Genomic DNA, 22,645 nt, shown 5'->3' with positions numbered 1-22,645 from the left:
AAAATGCATCCTTATGCAGCAGTAAAAAATAAATTGTATAATAGATGAAATACACCCATTCCTTAAGAAGAGACAGAATAATTATTTTAAAGAAAAAAAAGAAGGTGATAGTGTGATGTGTTAGCATTGAAAGGCATTGTCAGCATTTTTCTTCTTGTAGGGATCTGCTGTGTCCAAACTCTGGACATTTCTTATTCCTGCCTTTTGAGATTTTTAGCTGGGGATGACAGGAGTAAGGAAAAAAAGATTAAAAAGTAGCATTTCACCAAAAATTGAGCAAACTTCCATTTCTGCAATGGTTTCAAGTATGACTTTTCTAACTCTAAGAATAATCACAGGAGTTTTTCAGTTGCTGCAGTTTTTATGGAAGGAAGCATCTGGAAAATGTCTTCCCTTAGCCGTGGGTTTTGGCAGGGGCTGTAAGCGAGCGTGGTCAGTGGAATTAAACTGAAAAGTTCTTGAGGTGCTGTACTTGTTTGCTGTATGTACTTTCCTTCAAGAAATATTAGTGTTTCTCCTAAATCTCCCCCTCTAGCTGGTGACCCTGACATCATTTCAACTGGAGTGTAGCATATAACAAGGCAGCATGGGAAGCAGCATTTAGGACAAAATATTAAGGGCTTTCTCAGCAAATACCCTTTTGCACCTGACGAGCAGCAGTAGATTTCTTCAGGAAAAGTTCCATCTAACAGAAGCCAAAAGACGTGACTCCAACAGATTTTTCTTAGTGAGCTGTAAAAATTACCCTTTGCTGGAGAAAATCAACCTGGAGCCCTAAACTTCCAATGCTTGCAAAACCTTGTGGGGTTTTAGTCTGAATCCTTGTTCTTTTTCAGGTAAACATCAGAAATTTTTGTGAATTTAGCCCTGTCACAGACATGTTTTATGAAAAATCCTTTCCTTAGGATTTTTTCTCCTGAGGAGCTGAGAGGCCTCAGGAACGAAATGTAAGCAATGGTTATCTGCTGCTGTGGAATGCAACAGGTGCATCTGGGATTGGTCTCATGTGGTTGTTTCTAATTAATGGCCAATCACAGTCAGCTGGCTCAGACTGTCTCAGTCACAAGCCTTTGTCATCATTCTTTTTCTATTCTTAGCTAGCCTTCTGATGAAATCCTTTCTTCTGTTCTTTTCGTATAGTTTTAATATAATATATATCATAAAATAATAAATCAAGCCTTCTGAAACCTGGAGTCAAGACTCTTGTCTCTTCTCTCATCCTCAGACCCCTGTGAACACCACCACATAGCCCCTGAGGGGATCTCTGGGGCTCAACAGCTTTTGTGTGAGTGCTGAACAATGCATGATCTCTCAATCAGGTGGTCTCTAAGGAGTTAAATCTGAATTAACTCTTTGTAGCCCTCGGTGTCGTGTTGACATTGCTCTCTCTTCATCTCTTCCTCCACAGACCCCTCTTTATGTTGTAAACCACGGGGAGACCGGCCCCATCCGGTGCAACCGCTGCAAAGCTTACATGTGTCCCTTCATGCAGTTCATTGAAGGGGGCAGGAGGTACCAGTGTGGCTTTTGTACCTGTATAAATGATGGTAAGTCATGTTTCTCTCATCTGGGATTCATATCAATTCCATAAGACTAAAAAGAAACTGCATCTCTAAAATTATTTTCTTGACTTGCTGATTTAACAAAAAATAGTTCAGGGAGATGCAGTAACTAGGCTTATTTCAAAATAGTAGAGGGTAAGAATAGTAGAGGGAAATATTTGTTCAGTACAGTTAAAAAAAAAATATATGAAAAATAATGCTGACTCATGAAGTCCAGCCTGGTATGATCAAAACTTTATTTTAAAAATTTTGTGACAGCACAGGATACAGAACTGCTTGTGTTGTTAATTGAAAGCAATTTTTGTGCTGAAAGAAAACATTAATTCCTTTAAGAAATGCAAATTTACAGCAAGAAGCAAATATTTAGACCCGTGTTAGCTTCTTCCTGTGTATAGCTGTGGGTGCAATGGTTAAATAATCTATTCATCTTGCTGTGACAAGTGTTGGTTTTCACAGAAGATACCATGCCATATTTGTTCAAGTGTGCTGCATGTGACTCATAGCTGTTCTTGTGCTCCTGGCCAAATCCCAAATCTTGGCCAGAATGAGCCTTTCTAGACATTTGTATCAAGCTGCATTTCCTCAGCTGGATCACAGGGCTGTGGTGCTTTCCCTAATACAGTCATCTTTTCAACTCTGAAACGTGAACCTTGTCAGACTCCCTCCAACTGCTTTGCTGCCTGGAGCTCTAATGTTTGTGCAGGCATAGCAGATAATAAATTTCATCGTTTGCTAACAATTTAAACTCTCATAAAGGGAAATTTAGGTGCACTGGGAGCACTTCAAGAAAGACATTTAAGTTGCAGTATCATTTTAAATCATGCTGGTATTACTACAGTGTCTTAGTCAGAAAGCACTTACCAAATACAAAATCATTGGTGAGGACTAAAAATGGCTAAGAAAGTAGCCCAATGGCTAAGAACCCAGGCTGATGTTCCTCTCACTCACACACACATGCACTTCTACAGGCAAAAATGTGAAAAATAAGCATTCTGAATATCTATTCATTGAGGAACCATAAGACTGGCTCTGTGTAAATTGTTGGTGCAAACCCACTTGATTTCTTCCTGCTTTGGAGTATATCACATCTGCTGGGAGGATTTGTTGCGTTGTTCCTCTCTTTGCCCAGTTTGAAATGTTTGTTCCTGTTCTTGTGTTGGCTTGTAGTCCCCCCATTCTTCTTTCAACACCTGGACCACGTGGGCCGAAGGATAGACCACTATGAGAGGCCTGAGCTGTCCCTGGGATCCTATGAGTACGTGGCTACTTTGGATTATTGCAGAGTGAGTACTGCCAGTGTGCAAACCAGTGTACAGGGCTATGGCAAAACAGTCAAGCTCCTCAGAGTAAATGCACTCATGAGCTGCATATCAGTCTCCAGGAACAGTCTAGGAAATAAGGATAGGTGTGGAGAATACAATGGTTTGTTCTTTTGTGCTGCAGAACATGATACAAGCAAGAAAGAATAACAAGCAGTGCAACAAAATCATGGATGACCAGTCTTTAAACAAGATATGTGCACATGTTCACCAGCATGTTGCACTGTTCAGGGGATAGCTTTGAAATTCTGGTGCATTGTTGCACTTTGGATGTATGTCTTCTACTGATTTTGAAGATCAACACGTCCCTCAATTGCCTTCCTAATACCCAAAACCTTAGCAAGGGAATTTGACCTTGGAATCTGTTCCTGGCAAGAGTCCTCTTAGTATTCTGACCAATAAGTTACAGTGGAATTGGTTCTCTCTTTTAATATCAACTCACTGAACAACTCAATCCAAAGCCCACTCATGTTACTCTAAATATTTGTAGTTGGTTTTATTACAGAACTCTATTTGATACTTCTGGAAGCATAAATTACTTAATCTTTTTAAACTTCAGTTCATTTTACAAAACTGCAAGTCTGACATCATCTGACCACAGCACGGACACATTTTTCTGTTCTTGCTGGAATCAGGCAGAATTTTTTCCTGTGAGTGGAGCTGAGGCCATCATAAGGTTAGAAAAGGCAACTGGGTCATACAAAATCTTGGAGTAGTTACCAGTATCTTCTTCAGACCATCACATTATTGCTGGAATGAAGAAAATGAAAAGGTTTGGGTCTGCTTGCTCACTTGAGTACTGCTCCAAAATCCAGTGAGATCTCTGAGCTAACCTATAAGATTTGATTGAAACCTGGGTTAAACCCCAAAGCAGGAGAGAATTTTGGTGAAATGCTGCAGAAATACAGTGTGGGACACTCAGTGTACGTCCAGTGAAGCTCCATCAAATTCTGAAGCCTCAACTTCTGCCACCTATCTTAAACCAGGGAGTTTCCTCTACAGGTTGCCCAGTGTGGTCTGCCTGCTTGCTACAAAGATGCATCCTCAGACTTACTGCAATGTTACAAAAAAGAAATCTCTTACAAAATAGCACTCTGGAAATGCTAAGTCATTAAATGTAGCGTTATTTTGTAATGGAGTTTTCACTTGGCTCCAAGTTGCGGTGGTTCCCTTCTTTTATAAATCCAGTACAAGACCAGAACTGAGAAGTCATTTCCTTTTGTGCTTATCAAATGACAAGGATGAAGAGCTACAAAGAATGTTAACAAATCCCAGCTGGTTTGCATTACTGCATTCCTGCTAAGCGGATGTGGTGAGAGTACAAGTCCATGTTTCTGCCATATATTTGTCAGAACTTAGAGATCCTTTCTAAATGCTGATCTGATACAAGAGTTTAGAAGCAGGTTTTGGTGCAGTCTCTGAATCCAAGTACAGTAAACAGAACAGTTTTGAAAAATCCTGCCTGGTTTTGGTTCACTGGAATTAATCCTGATTTGCATGAGTCAAATGAGTGAGATCAAGGATATAATGTTCAGTTCAGTTTAAAGTTTGCCAGGGACTAAGGATAAGTCATAATTCAAGGGTTAGATTAATTTTTCTTAACTGGAATTTTTTAGGGTTTAGTTTAACAAGTATAATTTGTTTAAGGGGTCAGAACTCTTTATGAAGGAAGCGAAACTGTAATGAAAAAGCTGTCCTGAATTTGATACCAAATAATGACAACTACTCATCTAATGGGAATTAAAGAAACCCATTTCAGGGAATCTGATGTTCACTCTTCCTCTGTTCATTTTGTATTAACTTCCAAGGTACATCTCTTGGCATTACTTTTTTTTTAGCAAACCGTCCTCTACTTTTTCTTACTAACAGAGACTTGTGTCAGTAGTGTAGGCACAATTTGTGTGCCACTTAGACTGTGGATAAGAGGAACTCCCCAAGGAAAGCAGGGGTACAGAAAAAAGCCAAAATACAAAATTTTTTAAACACTTGAGTTCCAGCAGAAAAGTTGGTGCTTCATCTTATCTGATGAGCTGTTACCCTTTAGATATTTTATTCCATTAGGATGCTGTTTTCCAGTTGTAGTGCTCTTTTCCAGGGCTGGACTTTACCCAATATGTGTCAGCTCTCTGCAGTAATTACTATTTATGATTCACAACCTTTTTCAAACAACTGAACACTATATTTGCATTGCCTTATGGTACCACCTCTAAATGTTTTCCTCATAACAGGACACTGTCTAATTTTCCCTGTGAATGGTCTTTTTTTTTCTGTGTAGGACAAGAAGCCTCCTAAGCCACCAGCTTTTATCTTCATGATTGATGTATCATACAGAAACATAAAGAGTGGCCTAGTGAAACTCATATGTGATGAACTGAAGACTCTGCTAGACAAACTTCCAAGGTAAAGAGGCGTTAGTGTGCTTGGCTTAACTCACTATGCTGCACTTCTCATGCAGCTTTGCAGGGTGAAAGGCAAAACCAAGCTGTGGAAAATGTCAGAATTCCCAGAACAGGAGTTTTTTTGAGTGATAGTGACCAAATGTTAGTTTTTAATGCTGCCGGCAATTGTTACGCTTGGATATCTGGCCTTACTGTATGAACAGAAAGAATCTGCCATGCCTTCTGCACGTGGAGCTTGTATTCTTTTCCTTGCCTGCAGTGAACTCTAGTGGTGTTACCACTTCAGTGGCAGCAGTTGTGTTTGCTGGGGCCCTGCTTTTCTCACTGAATTCAACAGGGAAACACCCAAAGCCATAGTGCTTGTGGCTTGTGTCTTAGCTCTTACTGTTAATTAGCAAAACTTTTAAAGCTTCTTGCTGCACTGTGAGACTTTTTTGTCCTGGTTTGTATCTGTAGGCAGCAACAATTTTGTGAAATAGAGCACATGTGCTTTGTGAGCATGAAACACACAGCAGTGTTACTGCTCATCAGCATTATTGATAGTGTATGATTTTAGTTTATTTTGGTGTAAATTTGAATGTATTAATGTAGTTTTCAATAGAGTTTAAATAGCACAGACACATAGGGAAATGAGAGCAGCGAAAGACTGAAAAATGAAGCAGACAAGATGTTTCTTGTCTACATATAAAAGCATATTAAAAAAAATCCATAAAGAAAATGCTTTCTAAATAACAGTGCTTGCAGAGAGAGAACAGACTTAAGAAATTAAGAGATCAGTTGAAGAAGGGTGGGAGATGACTTCCTTGGGACAATGTGGGATATGTTAAAAATCTTTTTTCTTATGGCCTTCTGGGATCCCTGTGCCGTAAAGAAATTCCAGTCCAGGGTGGGGGTTTATTTTATCAGATGCCCATGTAAGGCCATCTCTCAAGTAGTTTTTCACTGAAGATTACACTGGAGACACAAGTGTTTGATATTATCCTGGGCATATCTCAGAGTTTTCCATCAGGAGTGGTCATGACTCTGAAGAGAATAAGAGGCATGAGTGGGGTAACAAAAACATTTGGCAGTTTGTAAATTTGAATGGGGCAAGCAGAAGAGGAATGAAAGCAAGTGTATCCATATCACAAGAGAGACATACTCATCCTTCTCACCAGCACTCTGAGAGATTTGTTGTGAAATAATTTGGGCCAAAGTTTTCCTGTCTATTGAAAAAAGCAATTAAAAAAAGAAAGCCAGGCCCTTCATTTTCCTCAGATTTTTCTGCTGGATTAAGCAATATTAATTTAAAAGAAGACAAACATAAGGCATTCCACCAAAATGTATGGTGAAAATTTTACTATGTTGCTTAGACACAGAGGTCACTGTGTGTTCATTTTCTGTTGCTGGGCAAAGACACCAACAGAAATATTCTGCTGTTCCCACACGAGGGAAAAGCCCTCTGCAGGGAATTCACCTTGAGCTTGTATCTTTGAGAGGAAGGACTTGGGGTACCAAAGAAATCTGTGCAGAAAAAGAATTGCTGAAATTTTGGAGCAGATGTTTTCAGACCTGTGTTCCAAACCAGAACGCCCTCCCTGACTGTATCTTGAGAAATACTGAGAAATGTGTTTGTAGAAATGTGCTTATGAGTTCAGAAAACCAGAGTAATGAGTTGTGCAATTATGATTTTTAGGTATATAATTAAAAATATAAAACAAAAAGTATTTTTATGCATTTCTGTGCATGTGGGTCAGGTTTCTCCTTATGAGTCTTCTAAAATAACTAGAGTGTGAGCTGCAGAGACAATTGGCTGCTTAAAGCTAACCCTTAAAACAATGATGGAACTTGATGGTAGTGGGGCAGTGCAGACTGATACTGGTAAGATCAATATCTGGAATAAAGGTCCCAAACACCTGCTCTGTAACACCTTTGGGACAGGGATGATGTGGATGCTTCTCTTTGAAGTAGCAAAGTGCTGTATGTACAGAAATTGAACAGCACTCTGTCCTCATCAAGCTCAATAACTAATTGTGCTGCTCTTTCTTTGCCATGTTATGATGTCAACCTGTTTTATTCTTTATCTTTGGGATTTTTGACTGTTTGAATGGGATGCACCATTGATAGGGTTGATGTAACTTTATTACCTTTTTTTAAAGAGTAAACAATATAGGAGTTGATTTTATTGAGGTGTTGGAATTTGACCTAAGGCCAAGATTGAGGCCATTACATCTGCTTGGTTGTTGTTTGCTTTGTTGTTCCCAGTACAGATAATGATCTGAGAGCAGGGTTGGATGTCAAAGGGATGCTTTTATTGCAAGGTCAGGATTTCAGAATTAACCAGTTGGGTTTTCTTTTTCTTACAGAGAAGAGCAAGAAGAATCCTCAGCAATTCGAGTTGGTTTTGTCACTTATAACAAGGTCCTCCACTTCTTCAATGTAAAAAGCAGCTTAGCTCAGCCTCAGATGATGGTGGTCACAGATGTGGCAGAAGTTTTTGTTCCTTTGCTGGATGGCTTCCTGGTTGACTTTGAGGAATCCCGATCAGTTGTTACCAAGTAAAGTGCAATTATACTTCATGAGAGTAAGATGTCAATGCTTATGATGTGCATTAGTTGGGTTTGGGGGCATACAGGTGACTATTGAAATACTTCAGAAGCTTGCAGATGCTTCAAGCCCTGTGTTTGCTCCTCTGAGGCAAAGAAAAAGCAATAGCCATGGCGTTCCAGTGCCAAGCTGGAATGTAGGCCAGGTGTAAGGCACCTTTCAGCTGTGCTGCCCCAGAGCTGGGAGGGGCGTGAGGCTCTGAGCCATGTGGTGTTTTCCCTCTTGCAATGCACGTGATGTGCACCTGGATATGATGTTGGAACTCTGGAGTCCTCACAGCACAGCAGAACTACTTTAATGGTTAGCTGTTTATTTATTGCATGTTCCTTTAGGTTTCAAGCTTTGAAACAGTGCATCTCATGGATATAAAAAATGCATATTTTCTTTTATTCTGGCTTAGATCCTAAGAAACTGTACAAGGAAAATTTGTATTATTTTTTGCACTATAAATTTTCATGATCAACATCTTCCTGTGTGAAGACAAGGTGTGTTTGGGGATTACCTTACACTGAGCAGCTGAGACACTGATCCTTTCTCTTTCATAGCTTGTTGGACCAGATCCCAGAGTTGTTTGCAGACACTAACGAGAGTGAGACCATCTTCGCTCCAGTTATCCAGGCTGGCATGGAGGCACTAAAGGTTAGAACATTCCTCTCTGTCAGAGAAGCAGCCTGAAATCAGGTTTGCTAAAAGCCAGTCCCATCACAACTGGAAATTAGGGGGGAAAAGGTTGTTGAGTCTTTCCAGCACTAATGTTCCGTTCTTCTAACAGTACCTTCCAACCACTGCAGTCAGAATAAGAACTGACAAGCATAACATCTGTTCCCAGATGTTCTTATTGAGGGAAACCAGTCCCCAGAGTCTGTTCTGTGTAGGAGAGATGTTTAGGAGAAGATGAGGAGCAGGAGTCAGGTTCTTGTTCAGTGTTTAAGAAAAATAAAGACATGTTCAGTTACCACAGCAGAACAAATCCATACTCCTGTGTCTGCCCAGGTACCCAGTCCTTGCACGTGTGAAGGGCAGGAAAGTAATAATAATAATACCAATAATAATAATAATAGACTTCTACAAAACAAATCTAAATTGCCTTTGATGATGGCTATAAAAGAAAGCAGCTCTTAATTAAACATTTTATTTAGCTCAGGATTTTTAAGTTATAATTTCTAAGGATTTTCTCTCTGAATTATTAATCTGCAAATACCTTTGCTCAAGAAAACAGTTCTTGTCTAAAAAGAATAAATAGCTTCTGTTAAAAATACGTGTTTTAGAAATTTTGTCAAACTGGTATCACTAATTCATCTGCATATCAGGACAAACAGTCTTTCAGCCTTCAGCAGAAGTCTTCTTCAAAGAAATTGAAGAAATTGTCATTGGTGATGAAAAGTAAAGGTTCTTGAAATATCAGGGGTGAAATTTCAGCCATTTGAAAAGTCAGGTGCTACCTTCAGTTGTGTTTCTGCCATAGCAGAGAGACTTCTGGTTTTGCCAGAATGCCACAGCTGATTTTGAAAGGTGGAATATTTTGTGAATATGGTGATTTATGATTTGTGCCTGCATCTTGGCAGTGTAGATTTCAATGTGGAACTTGGTACAGGGATGGAATTGTCACCCATTTATAAAAATGTATATGGAACACCAGTGTGCCTGAACTGAATTTTTCTGTTCAGTTGCATTTCCTTTTAATTTGATCCAATCTGACTGTTTGTATTGTGGTGCCCATTGCATAATGCTTGTGTCCAATTGGAAAGTCTCTAAGAGAGGAGCTCCTCCTTTTGCCTCTGGAGAAAGTGCTGCTGGAATGGCTCAGGCAGCAAACCTGTGTGCTGGAGTGCTACTTCCTGAGAGAAAAGGCCCCCTTTCCCTGGGGACTTATCCCATCAGGCTGTGAGCCTGGAGATGGATCCCTGAGCTGAGAGGAGCTTGCAGGAAGCACCCACTGTTCCCTGAGCCCCCAGGGTGTGAATGTGGGCCCCTTAACCCTGCAGGAATAAACGTGCCAATGTGGTGTCTTTGGAACAGGCTGCAGAATGTGCTGGGAAATTGTTCATCTTCCACTCTTCTCTGCCAACTGCCGAAGCGCCAGGGAAGCTGAAAAACAGAGATGACAAAAAACTGCTCAATACAGATAAGGAAAAGGTATTTTCTGCTCTGAGCAAAGAGGGGACTGCTATTACACTGCATTTCTCTAACAGGGCATTGGTCCTTTTTAATCTTTTTCTTTCACACAAAAATGCTTGTTTATATGATACCTCTGTAGTGATGGGTTCTCCAGGAACATACTGAGGTGTTCCCTGTATCCATGGGCAGGGGAAGCATGTTTTGGATGACAGCCATGTCTCACTTCAAACTTCCACTTCATCTTTTTGTCTTCATCTGGCCCTTTGAGTTGTGATTAATATCTAACATGATGGCACTTGTATTTTTATTCCTGTGCAGACCCTCTTCCAGCCACAGGGAAATTATGAGGCCTTAGCCAAGGATTGTGTGGCCAATGGCTGCTGTGTGAATTTATTCCTCTTCCCAAATCAGTACATGGATGTAGCCTCCATGGGCCTTGTCACAATGTACACCGGTGGAACACTGTACAAGTACAACAATTTCCAGGTCAGTGGCATGGGTTTCCTGCCTCTCACATGGTTACTGCTGGGGGTTTGCTGTTGTTTTTCATCTCATTTCAGTGTGTCCTTGGACATTTAACTTAAAAGCAGAGTGAGTCTGGAAAACCTGGTTATCAATTACAGGGTTTAAAATCCAAATTTAACAATGGCAGGTCAAGCTCAACTTTGGATCTTGAAGCAGCAATAAACTGGTTGGCATCCTAAAATTTTGCTGAAAGATTAAGTGCAGGAATGTCCAGTTAATGTTCAGGCCTGGTGATGAGTGATGGACACTTGCATATACTGATTCTGTTAACAATCACATTTGAAATACTTTTTAAAGGACTCGAGAGCTGTGAGCAGATTTGCTGTGGGGAGATGGGGATCATGGCAGGGGTGTTGGGTCACTGCTGTGCTGCTGCCCTTGGGTGTTGAACCTCTGAACCTTGTGCTTTGTGTTTGCAGCTTGAAACTGACAGCCCCCAGTTCTTAAGTGACCTCAGGAAGGACCTCCAGAAAAAGATGGGATTTGATGCAACAATGAGGGTTCGGACAAGTACAGGTAATAGGAGCCATGGGAATGAACTTGAAATAATGTAGTGCCATGCAAATCGCTGGTAAGATCAGGCTGGTTTACTTTCATTTTGTACCTCTTGAAAATTAATAGACTGACAAAATCCATGGCTGTGTATGTATATATTGGTACTTGTATACATATATATGTACACACACACACACTTCCTGTATGTGCCTCCTTAATAACTGATTTACAAATCTGAAGGCTTCTGCTCACTCTACACACAGCATTGACTGCAAGGAAGTTGTATAAAAAGGTGTTGCTGCTGGATGCTGCCCTGTGCCTTCATTGTCGTACTCAAATGACATTCCTGTGTCTATCCAGCTTCTTTCATTCATTCTTAGCTCAAATGCAAGTATTAGAGAAAGGGACAGACCCAGAAGCCAAACCAGCAGGGCAGAAGCTCTGGGTGTCCAAGTGACAGCTTTTTCTCTTTCTCCAACTCTCATAAATGCCATCAGCAAGGACAGTTGTTGGGGCTCCTGAGGCTGTAAAGCCTTGAGGGAAATGGCTCCTGCTTCAGTAAGTGATGTCAATTTAATTTGCCATTTTTAAATTAAATGCTCTGTTTTAATCTGGCTCCAGGCTTCAGGGCTACAGACTTCTTTGGGGCCATTTACATGAACAACACCACGGATGTGGAGATGGCAGCGGTTGACTGTGACAAAGCAGTGACAGTGGAGTTCAAACATGATGACAAACTGAATGAAGACACTGGGGCCTTAATTCAGGTAAAAAACCCTAATTCATGTATAACTTAAAATGGTAAGCAAGACTTTCTGCAGCCAGAGTAGAAAAGTGATGGTGGAACAAGGCACAACTTGCACAGACTCTTGTGCCATAACACCACTAGTAAAAAGTGTGTTCCCCTACATTTGTGCTGCATGTTCTATTCCGGGGTACCCAAATCCTTTCTAAACACTTACTGAGCCCTCATCAGCTGTTCATTTTTTCCATTTCTCTGTAATTAGGTTTATGTGGAGACAGAGACTCATTGCTACTTATATGGCAATTGTTATTGCTGTGGCATTCCTTGTGACCTCTCTATTCAAGAGCAGCTCTATTGCTAAACCTCATTTCCCCCTCTAGGGACTGTAGGATTTTGAATAATTTTAATATGAATAACTTACTCTGTAATGTCTGATAGATGTCCCTAAGAACCACCAGTGCTGCCAGGCTGCCCTGGCTGCAGAAGTTGTCATCTGCCTTGTGTGCCCAGAGAAGGTGGCCCGTGGTGACACTTTGTGCCTCTGTTGCAGTGTGCTGTCCTGTACACTTCGATGAGCGGGCAGAGGCGAATCCGCATCCACAACCTTGGTTTGAATTGCAGCTCCCAGTTAGCTGATGTCTACAGGACTTGTGAGACTGATGCCCTTATGAACTTCTTTGCTAAGTCAGGTACAGCAGCAGAGCAGGTTTTCCCTTTTTTACTTTGACATGGATGAGGGGAAGGAAAGGGGGCTGAAGTGATTACCTAGTGGGAAATAATTTTTTATAATTTGCTGCTCCATGCCTGAGCAATTCCTGAAGTATTATGAAATTGAAAAAACAAACAATTACCGATTTTAGACAAACTGCCATGACAGTAGTACTTGTGTATAGGTAATATACAGAACAGGGCAGGGTACAGTAAGTGGCAATGGACATCCTATCGCAGTGTTGGGGGTTTGGTGGGGTTTTTGGATGTCTGTAGAAGAGACTGAAAAGCAGCCTCAGCCCTCAGGTCTGTAAAATCAGAAACTAGCACCAGACAAAGATACTTTGAGAGAGTGTATTTTTTACCACGCACTTTTGTTCTGTGCTTGTAGCTTTTAAAGCCATTCTGAGCCAGCCCCTGAAGACTGTCAGGGACATCCTGATGAATCAGACTGCTCACATGCTGGCCTGCTACAAGAAGAACTGTGCCAGCCCAGCAGCTGTCAGCCAGGTAAAACCTGCATTGAGTCTTACCCACCAAGGCTTTGCCACAAGTGCACAACCACCCCACAACATCAGCAGAGCCAGAAAGCAAAATTGCAGGACAGACTTGTCCTTTTCTTTCAAACAGAATTAATGACAGGTGGGATTCCGTGGTGGCACTTAGAGCACACAGAAGCTGTTGTTCTGGAACAAAAGGCAATGCCACTGATGAAACTGACGCCTGTACTCACAAAGGAGCTCAGCCAGCCTTTTTCTTCCTGCTGGAATTACGCACTGACTCACAAAGCTTTCATTTTTAATTCTTATGTTGTTATGGATGGTTGTAGTATTCTAATTTTTTACTAAGCAGAGTGACTTACTTGTTTCCATTTAATTTATTCAGTCACATTTTAGTGATTCAATTCAAAGAAAGACTCAAGCTTTTTTATCCCAGAGGTGCTGCCAGTAACCACAAGCCTGGGCAGTGAACTGTTCATTGTTGATGAGGACCAAATATGTCAAAAACCAGAGCCATTTATTGTGGACCACTATTTCTCTTCTTAGTTCTCCAGAGAATGCCCCAAAAACTAACAGTGTTCCAGGGACATGACAGCAGCCAAGACAGCAACTACAGCTTATAGAGCAAATAATTTCTGTTGGATTCTTTTTCAATGTGTTGTTTTCTCAGCTGATCCTGCCAGACACAATGAAGGTGCTGCCCGTGTACATGAACTGCCTGCTGAAGAGCTGTGTGCTGGCCGGCAGGCCTGAAATCCCCACGGATGAGAGGGCTTTCCACCGCCAGCTGGTCATGGCCATGGGGGTGGCTGACACACAGCTCTACTTCTACCCCCTGCTGCTGCCAATTGTGAGTCACTGGTCATTTTTTCACTTTAATTTCTAACCCCTCTGACCTGGAAGGGAGCCACTGTGATGTACCAAGCCTTTCAGTAGTTACTTTTCAGGTCATTTGCACAGCTCTTGTGTCTCCTGCCCCACAGCACAGCCTGGATCTGAAGAGTGACGCGGTGCCAGGTGCCGTGCGCTGCTCCGAGGAGCGCCTCTCCGAGGGAGGGGCCTTCCTGCTGGCCAACGGGCTGAGCATGTTCCTGTGGCTGGGAGCCAGCGTGTCCCCAGAGCTCATCCAGGGCCTTTTCAACGTGCCATCCTTCGCACACATCAGCACCGAGGCCGTGAGTAGATGCACGCTAGGAATTGAGCATTTAGCAAGACCAGGTCAGAGAAACAAATGAGGTCTTTTCTCATCCATCAGCCTTAAAAGCAAGAACAGGTGACCAGCAGAAGGTGTTTAGACACCACAATTGCTTTTTAGTTACATAAAACTTGACACTTTGACCAACACTAAGAGGACAGAAGCTTTCACAACTTCTTTAATATTCTTACAGTCCTTTCAACTGTGTATTACTAAAATTAGAACAAAACACTTTGCAATGGTTAAGTTTTCCTGGTGATGCATTTTCACGTAGTAATTATTTTAAACTGAAAAATGAGTCCTCAAGATGACACCTTCTAGTGAAAGACATGGGTTTTCCTGGTTTAGTGTGAAATCCACAGTTAGCATGTAACTATCAGCAGCTAGTCTTGGTTAAAGATGTGGACTATAAAAACTTGCTTTCCTTCTGACAGACATCCCTGCCTAACCTGGACAATCCATTTTCTAAGAAACTGAAGCATATCCTGGAGCAAATCCAGAGCCAAAAGCCCTACACTATGAAGGTAACTGCTTTTTGCCTCAACTCCTTCTTCATACTTGTTCAAAGGAACGTTCCTGTGGCTGTAAAAGGTTTTTTAGGTATCAGGAGTCTTCCTGCTCGTAGATGAGTTCCAGCATGATTTGTAGGCACAGGCATCTCAAATGTGCTTTATTCCAAATCAAGACTGATTTTCAAAGGTACTCAGGTTTAAAGGATAACCATTTAATTCTGCACTCTTCAATTCCCTTAGTCTCTCCATCCAGCTTCTGCAATGTGGAGATTTACTAGTTTTGGGGGTTTTCCCCAACTCAAGAGCATCCACTGTGTCTCTTACTATGTCACAGTTTTCCTTACATAGGAGAACTGTGCTGCCATGTAGTCTGACTACATCCTAAAATTATCTGGCTGTATCTTTTATCCCTGCAGCTGATGATAGTGAAGCAGCGGGAGCAGCCAGAGATGCTTTTCCGCCAGTTCCTGGTAGAAGACAAGAATATTTATGGAGGAGCCTCGTATGTGGATTTCCTCGTGTGCATTCACAAAGAGATCAGCCAGCTGCTCAGTTAAGGCAACTCCAGTAAAATGTTCAGTTCCTTTTTGCCTTTGCAGGAGGGACAGTTTTTGGTGCCTGAAGGCTGGCCCACAGCTCCACCAGACCCAGGCCTTCTGCTGTGCTTTACTGACCCTTTTCTGTGCTCTTTTTGTACAGTTTCATTTGATCTCACCTCTCCCTGAGTATTCTGCTTATTTCTTAAGCTGTAGAATAGGAAGTTCTGCACTCAGGTATTAATCTTCTGGGAGTAGTGACTCTCTAGATGAATTGCCAGATTTCAGACTACCAGTGCTTAAGAGCATATATGGTATACCTTTCTTAAAAGACAATTTAGAAAACTCTCAGTTATTCCTTTTGCTAGTCATAAGTTGTACCAGAGCTGGGAAAGATGATCAGAATCTGTACAGAGGATAAAAAAAGACAAAAGACTTCTTTTTCTAAGTGAGGACATGGAGTTTAATCAGATTTGAAATAAACATGTAGTTCAGTTTGAAGGATTTCAAAGTCCTTCCTGTGAAGCAAATCTCTGTAAAGTAAATCCCTTTTTCCTTGGAAGGGACAAGTGTTACAAGGAAGTAGAGCTCTAGGGACCCTTCCACAGCCAGGGTTATCCAGGAGACAGAAATGCCTCAGTTTTGTAACTGGACTTGAGTAAGTGTAATCACAACAGGGATCACAGGAAGAACAGTTATCAAACAATCCTTTTGCCACCTTTGGCAGATGATGTCACACTATTATGGTACAATTCTGTCCACTTGGGGGCAGCAATTAGCTTAGCGTACTACTTAATTACATTTTCAAAATTGCACAGATTAGGCTTTATTTAGTACATTTGCTAACTGGAATATTCCCAACACAACTCAGAAAAACCTGTCCCTCAAAATTTCTGTGGCAGATCAGCTGTGAGACAGTTGACACATTAACCAAAGGTTATTTGTGGTGCTATAAAACCTCTTATTTAATACCAATTCTATTACAGTGACCTCTTCTCCCATGACTGATTTAATCAATGGTCACTGCTTTGAAAAACTAGCCTTTGCTCATACCAGTATTGAAGGTAGTATTTGGAAAGCCAGAGCCTTTGGAATGGCTGTTTACCTCAGATACTTCATCAGTCTCTCTGTCTCTTTAGGACCAATGCCTCTGAACATGAGGTTTGAACTTTGCCAAGCTTGGAAAGCTATTAATAAATAAATTAGTGTTTCAAAGAAAGCCAAAAAACACTCAAAAGTAAGGCTAAGCCTCAGTAAAGAAAAAAGTGCCTTTAAACATGTTGGTGTTGCTACTTATATTAATTATTTAATATCCACAATAAGCAGTAAAAATGCATAGTTTTTTGGTTCAACAGCTTACCTATACAGCCATTCAAGAGCTCTTGAAATAAGTGGCTGTATTACTAAAGGGTCCTCAGCCTGAATTCAGCTGCCAAGAGAAGCACTTTTTAGCTGTAGACATTACCCTGTAAAAAGTATTCGTTGCCATTTCATTTGTAAAATGACACCAGCAACATTTGTGTAAAGAAATAAGTAATTATTAAATATATAATCTGTGTGTGTGTTTATTCTTTCATGCATCCCAAGTTCTCCATGGTTTTATGGCCATGGCATCCAGCAGTGAGTTCACTGTAGGTCACCTGCTCCTACTGTGACTCTCAAGACAGGCAGCTTACATGGCCTCAGGCATTTTCAGTGTGTTGTGCTGCTGTCACCACCCATGGCTATGGTGAGAAGACACAATCCAAGTGAAGGAAAGTGTCTCAAAGAGGGGCTGTTCAGAGCCAAGCTCAGGTAAGCCAAAGCTGTTGCTGCTGGCGGAGCTACTGCAGCAGAGCTCTGGCCTGCCTGGGCCGTGTTACCTGCAGTAAGGCGTCACGTGGTGCAGAAAACAGCACATGGTGACAGCAGTCATGGCAGTGACAAGCATCACACACACGTACTACAAGGGCAGTTCTTGGCTTCACCATAAACTGCAGGCCTGGAGTGTTTAACTCAGTTTTACACAAATTAGGCCTTTTTTTTTTTCCTTTTTCGTTGCTGCAGTAATTATACTCAGAATTACTTTGTATTTCACAGAACTTGCCCATTGCTTTCTTTTCAGCCCATGAAAATGACCCTGTTATGAAAAGGATTAGTGCATCTCTCTTCCACATTAAGTTAATATTGAGCCCATTACACAGTTGCCATTTCTGTTAAAGCAATAAAGTTGCCACCAATTTCAGTAATTTTGCAAGGAGAAAAGACCTTTTCTACTGTATACAGAAAGAGTGGGTTCATTTATCTGTCGTTTTCAGATTACTCAGTGTATCTTTATAAAGCCATGGGATTCAGATTTTTTCAGTGCAATGGGCTTGAAATGTTAATGTATCCTTTTTTAGAGTGCTCTCAGGATATTAAAATCTATAGCAGGGCATAGAAAACTAGCTGAATATTCTAAAATTAATTCCATTATTTACTGCCAGTTAACTTCCATGATCATCTCAAAACTGCCCATTCAGTTTTGGAGCCTGAATTCCACTCCTCTGAACAGAGCATTCAGCACCTGTGAACACACACTAAGAACTGGTGCTGGGGAAGAACAACCCCCTGAGAGCATTGACTGCCAACCTGCACAGCACACCAGCATTCCAGCCAGCTTCTTATACCCAGCACTGTCAGAGAGTGCACAGAATTCTCCAGCTGATGGCTGATTTACACACAATGATCTATATGTGACCAGGGTCTTAAATTCCCTCTGAAGCCAAATGCTGACACATCCTGAGTACCTTGTCAGTGCAGGTGTTGAATCCTTCACTGAATTCACAGGGTATAAAATAATCCAAGGATTTTAAGCCTGCTCCAGAATGGAAAGGCGTGACAAGGTCTAGACAGGCAGCACAAATCAGACTGGAGGCATTATGCATTTAATAAAAGCAGAAAGGAAGAAACTCATCAGGCTTTTTATCTTCCAGGGGAGCATGCTCAAATTAAGCCTTCGTTTACTTGTGGCAAATGAAATACTCATCAGCTAGTGATTCTGAACTTTATCCTCCCCTTCCTCTGCAAGTGTTACAAGGGAGAAATTCCTGACAACTGCTATTGGGATTAAAAGCTTTTCATCTCTAATCACCATTTCTGTATGGTCCAAATCCCAGAGACTGAGAAAATAAAATGATGTTTTTACAGTCTAATGGGCATGTGGTCAGTCGCTCATTAACAACATGGATATCTCAAGTTGCTGGCAAAGTTTGCCTATCCAGACAGCTCTAATCTAACTTAAAGTCATTTCAGTGGCAAAAAAAGAGCTGGTTCTGCTGTTTCAGGGCTTGGGGGACTCTGAGGCCTGATGGGTGTCACTAAGGGCAGTAGGTGTAGAGGTGGCTGTGACACGCTCAGAATCTCGTGTTTTTCACCTAAAACTTGGTATTCTTGATGGAGGAATTTTCCAAGGAACCACCATATTTCAGTGCTGGTTGCTGAAAGCTTGGATTCTGAGGCGGTGGGAGCTGCTGTGGCTGGAAAGAGCCAAACCCTGGGCCCGGCTCGGAGCTGCCTCAGCCTCGAGGGCAAAAGCCCCTCCCGTGAAAACGGGACCGAGGTGTGGGAGCTGCCGTCCCTGGCCGCTCTGCTCCCGGGCTGCCTCCCTGGAAACCTCATTGCTGTGGATGTGGGGGATCCCAGGATCCTGTGGAAGCCCTGGCTGCCCTTCAAACCGCCCCGAGCCCGTCCGGCCCTGCCTCGGGATCGCCGCCATCACCGCAGCCCCGTCAGCTGCGCTCAGTGTTACAGCCCCGCTCCAGAGCGGAAATTTCCTCGTCAAGTGTGGAGAAAAAATATACACAATTGAGTTTATAGCTCGAAAAGTGGTAAAACAGCCCTTGAAGAAGTCATTAAATGTGAATGGACTCAATGATTTCTGCCTGAATCATCAGCAAGCTTTAAAGACACGCAGTGTGTGCGTGAGGGGAAGGCAGGAGCCCCAGCCGAGGACTGTTCCTGAAATCCCACTGAGTTTGTAGATTTTGTGATTTTATTTATATCTGTCACTGAAACGTGACTGGAAAACTGCTACAAATGCTTTGGATAGATCCAAGGGGTGAAGGTGCAAAGGACAATGATATCCCACGCCAGCGTTCCTCATCCACCGCCTCTGCCTTCTGCTGGAGCCGGGACTGTGGCACCGTGACCGGGTGTGTGCTGCTTTTTTTAAAGGTGCTTTGTTTTTGTAGTGTTAATTATAGATGGGCAACAGCTGAGAAAGGAAACAATTGTAAATATGCTCAAACTTCAAAAGTTTATTGGAATTTTTCTGGTCTGTAATAGTTCTGATGGTTTTGTGTGATCTATATGATAATTATTTTGCCGTAGGAGAAAAGCTTTTATGAAAGTGTTTCAGTATTATGTCTCCATTTGGTGTGGGAGGGTTTAACGGAGGCTGAGGGCGATGGTAACTTGCTGCCTTCAGGTGCTCTCAGCAACTTTTCCTTTAAGCACAAGATTTTTTTCTAATTCATGGAATGTGAACTTCAGATAGCTAGAAAATGTCTCAGGCTTTAATTGCTAAATTGTCTCCCATCCCTAAATCTCCACCAAACAGCCAGTGTAAACTACAATTTAAACAAGGCTGACTAAGAAACAACGTTCCCCTTTCAAAAATATCAAGAGATCTTTTTTCTTCCCCCTAGAATTGATGTTAATGTTTAAACCAAGTGTTTCCAGATAACATTTATACTTTGAGAAGGGAAGATTTTAATTAAGCTTTATTGTGTAAATGCTTGCTCTGCCCTTAGTATGTCACTGTTTTGCACACAGTGGTCCCTGCTGAGAGCCAGTGGTCGGGAGCCACCATCTCTCCTGGCAAGGCTGAGAGTCACAGGCTGGAAAAACATGGAATCATTATGGAAATGATTGGCATTTAGGGGCTGTTCTGAGAACGTGATTAGAAGGTAGAAGATAGGAGAGGTCATTTTTCCCTAAAGAACTTAGACTTGCAGAATGAAATCTTGCCCTTTGGGATTTAAGGTTGTATACAGTGGGTGTATATGGTGTGTTAGCACTAGTGCCAGCTAATAGTTGGCAAAAAGAGGTGAGCACAGGTAAGTAGTTGTATTTAAAATTAACTGGAAACCTGCCAGAGAATCCAACCATGAGGGAGGGCTTCGGCAAGGAGGAAAGCACCTGATTCATGACTCTGCACATCTCTTAGGTAAGAAATTCAATGTTTTTGTGTCCTCAGGAGCACCTTTGTGGGCTTTTTAATACAGTTGAAAGGAAAATAACTAGCAAAAATATTTGTTTTTATTTTCTTTTGTGGCTGCATTTCTTGACTTTGTGTTACATATCTTTGTAAAAGAGATAATTAGAGGTATCCAGCTAAGTGATGCTTTTCTGTTTGTCTGTGAAATTGTGAAAAATGTGGAGTAGCAGAGCTGGGATTCCTGAGTTACAGAATGCCAGTTTCACTTGTTGGTACAGAGAACTTTGTGGCATTTCCTTAGAATGAGGGCAGAGGAGAAGCTGGGCCGGAGCTGTGGGCGTTGGCACAGAGCCCCCAGTGGGGCTGGGGCTGTGCAGGCACCCCCCGATGGATGCTCACAGAGCCCCCAGTGGGTCCGGGGCTCCCCACGGGTGCACCCACACCCCATGGATGCTCACAGAGCCCCCAGTGGGTCCGGGGCTCCCCACGGGTGCACCCACACCCCATGGATGCTCCCTGTGCCTCTCTGGGATGTGCGGCTGGGAGGGCGCGGTCCCGCCGCTGCCAGGTGCCCATTTCGGGTTCCGTGCCTGTGTTAAAGGTTCCCTGCGGCTCCACACCTCATCCTGACCGTTCCCAGCCCTTCCCTGCGATCCCCGCCTCCCAGAGCCGGCAGTGCAGCCGCGTTTGGAGCCTCTCCGCGGGCCGGCTGTGCCGAGCTGGGCTGTGCTGGAAAAGCCCGGGATGAGCAGGGTTGGAGATGCTGGAATGGTTCAGGCAGAGCTGGGCTGGGAGCGGTTCCTGAGCCGTGACTGGGCAGCTCTCAGCCAAAGAATCCTTTCTGTCTTTGCTGGGGCACAGCCTGGGGCACTGTCCCCTCCTGACTGGGACAGGAGCTGTGCAGGGCGAGGTGGCATTGAACGTGGGAAGGAAATGAAGGGCTCCTGCCACATGCGAGACCTGCACACAGGCTGAGAGATAAACATAAACCAAAACCTAATTAAGTGGGTGCAGGCACTTGGAAGCATATCAGCATTTTCATGTTTACTTAGACTCATGCCTAATCAGTTGAGTTGCTGTAAATTTCTCTTGAGGGAGTAAATTACTGAAAGAAATCCCTTCTCAAATATTGTATTTAGTGAGGTGAAATGGCAGATTAAAAAAAAAGTACATTCTCATGTAAAGGATCATCCTGGTTTTTCCAACAGGAAACTTGTTTTGTAACAGGAAAAAAACTGGACCAGAACTCCAAGAAAAAGAGGCTACTTTTGACATTTAAAATCAGTATTTAAGTGAGGATGTGGCAGGGCATGGCATGCCTCTGGAGGTAGCATAGTGCATCTGCTGCTCTCCTCCGGCAGAGAAGCCTTGGAGTTAGACCTTGGTGTGTGCTCAGTAAATGTCCTTTTCCAGGGCTCCCAGCACAACTCAGACTTGGGCAGAGAATTGCCTGAAGTACTGGGCAGGCTTTAAATGTGTCCTTGCTGGGGGAAGTTCAGTTTGCTGGGACAGGTTGAAATTATCACCGGATCAGACTCCATGAGATGTGCTGGAACTGTCATTGCTTATCACTGAAAAATCAACAATTGTATTTAGCAAACAATGTCCCTGTCCAAAGGCTCTGCTGCCACCATTTCAGCACCTGTGGGAATTCCAAAACCCTGCTTGTGGCAGCAAGGCATGATCTGTGTAATTAGTGAGAATGCTGTTGTGTGCATGAGCAGGTAGGGTTTGTGAAGAGACAAAACTTTTATTAGAGTAAAATACATAGCTGGGAAAAGCACAATCCTGTTTGGATCACTAATACATTTCCAGTCTGAAACAGAAATAACAAGCTTTAATCTGAAGATGGTACTTAAATATTTTAATTCCATAACAGGTGAGAAGAAAGGAACTCACATTTTTCCTTTCAAGTAAAACTATTGTAAAATATTGGTGTGTTTATTTTTGTTTGTGCTAGTTTAAAAAAACCCCAAACATTTTTAATATATCTCTTGTTTAATATTCTTTTAAATTCTATCAAAAAGGAGCTTATAGCTGTCTTTGGTCAGCAAATTTTAATTCATTATAAGGGAATTCAACAATATCCTTCAGTAATTCAGTTAATGGCTGAAATCCATTAGCCTTATGTGCCTGGATTCCTCGGTGTCCTCTCAGAATTCTTCCCCTGCAGCTGAGCACTGTACACAAAGTTGTCCCTAATTAAACCCCATCATTGTGGGTAGCTGCTGCTCTGGGAGAGGAAAACTTTCCCTGTGGAAAAGCA

General features: G+C 42.3%; 1 protein-coding gene across 1 annotated transcript in view; it reads left to right on the top strand.

The window, feature by feature from the left end:
* Positions 1 to 18,679, top strand: part of SEC24D (SEC24 homolog D, COPII coat complex component) — a 43,744-nt gene extending 25,065 nt beyond the window's left edge. Inside the window, exons 9-23 of the mRNA XM_058803007.1 lie at positions 1,409 to 1,547; positions 2,730 to 2,845; positions 5,157 to 5,281; positions 7,626 to 7,817; positions 8,412 to 8,505; positions 9,886 to 10,002; positions 10,303 to 10,470; positions 10,929 to 11,025; positions 11,626 to 11,771; positions 12,300 to 12,438; positions 12,849 to 12,967; positions 13,628 to 13,807; positions 13,941 to 14,132; positions 14,587 to 14,676; positions 15,081 to 18,679. Coding sequence (XP_058658990.1) covers positions 1,409 to 1,547; positions 2,730 to 2,845; positions 5,157 to 5,281; positions 7,626 to 7,817; positions 8,412 to 8,505; positions 9,886 to 10,002; positions 10,303 to 10,470; positions 10,929 to 11,025; positions 11,626 to 11,771; positions 12,300 to 12,438; positions 12,849 to 12,967; positions 13,628 to 13,807; positions 13,941 to 14,132; positions 14,587 to 14,676; positions 15,081 to 15,221 — 2,055 coding nt within the window. The 3' untranslated portion in view covers positions 15,222 to 18,679. The remainder of the gene's footprint in view (positions 1 to 1,408; positions 1,548 to 2,729; positions 2,846 to 5,156; positions 5,282 to 7,625; positions 7,818 to 8,411; positions 8,506 to 9,885; positions 10,003 to 10,302; positions 10,471 to 10,928; positions 11,026 to 11,625; positions 11,772 to 12,299; positions 12,439 to 12,848; positions 12,968 to 13,627; positions 13,808 to 13,940; positions 14,133 to 14,586; positions 14,677 to 15,080) is intronic.
* The last annotated feature ends 3,966 nt before the right edge of the window (positions 18,680 to 22,645 follow it).

This window comes from Ammospiza caudacuta, chromosome 4, assembly GCF_027887145.1.
Source record: "Ammospiza caudacuta isolate bAmmCau1 chromosome 4, bAmmCau1.pri, whole genome shotgun sequence".
In the NCBI taxonomy this organism is placed as follows: Eukaryota; Metazoa; Chordata; class Aves; order Passeriformes; family Passerellidae; genus Ammospiza; species Ammospiza caudacuta.
The sequence above is the reverse complement of the archived record's forward strand: the minus strand, read 5'-3'. Positions and strand labels throughout refer to the sequence as shown.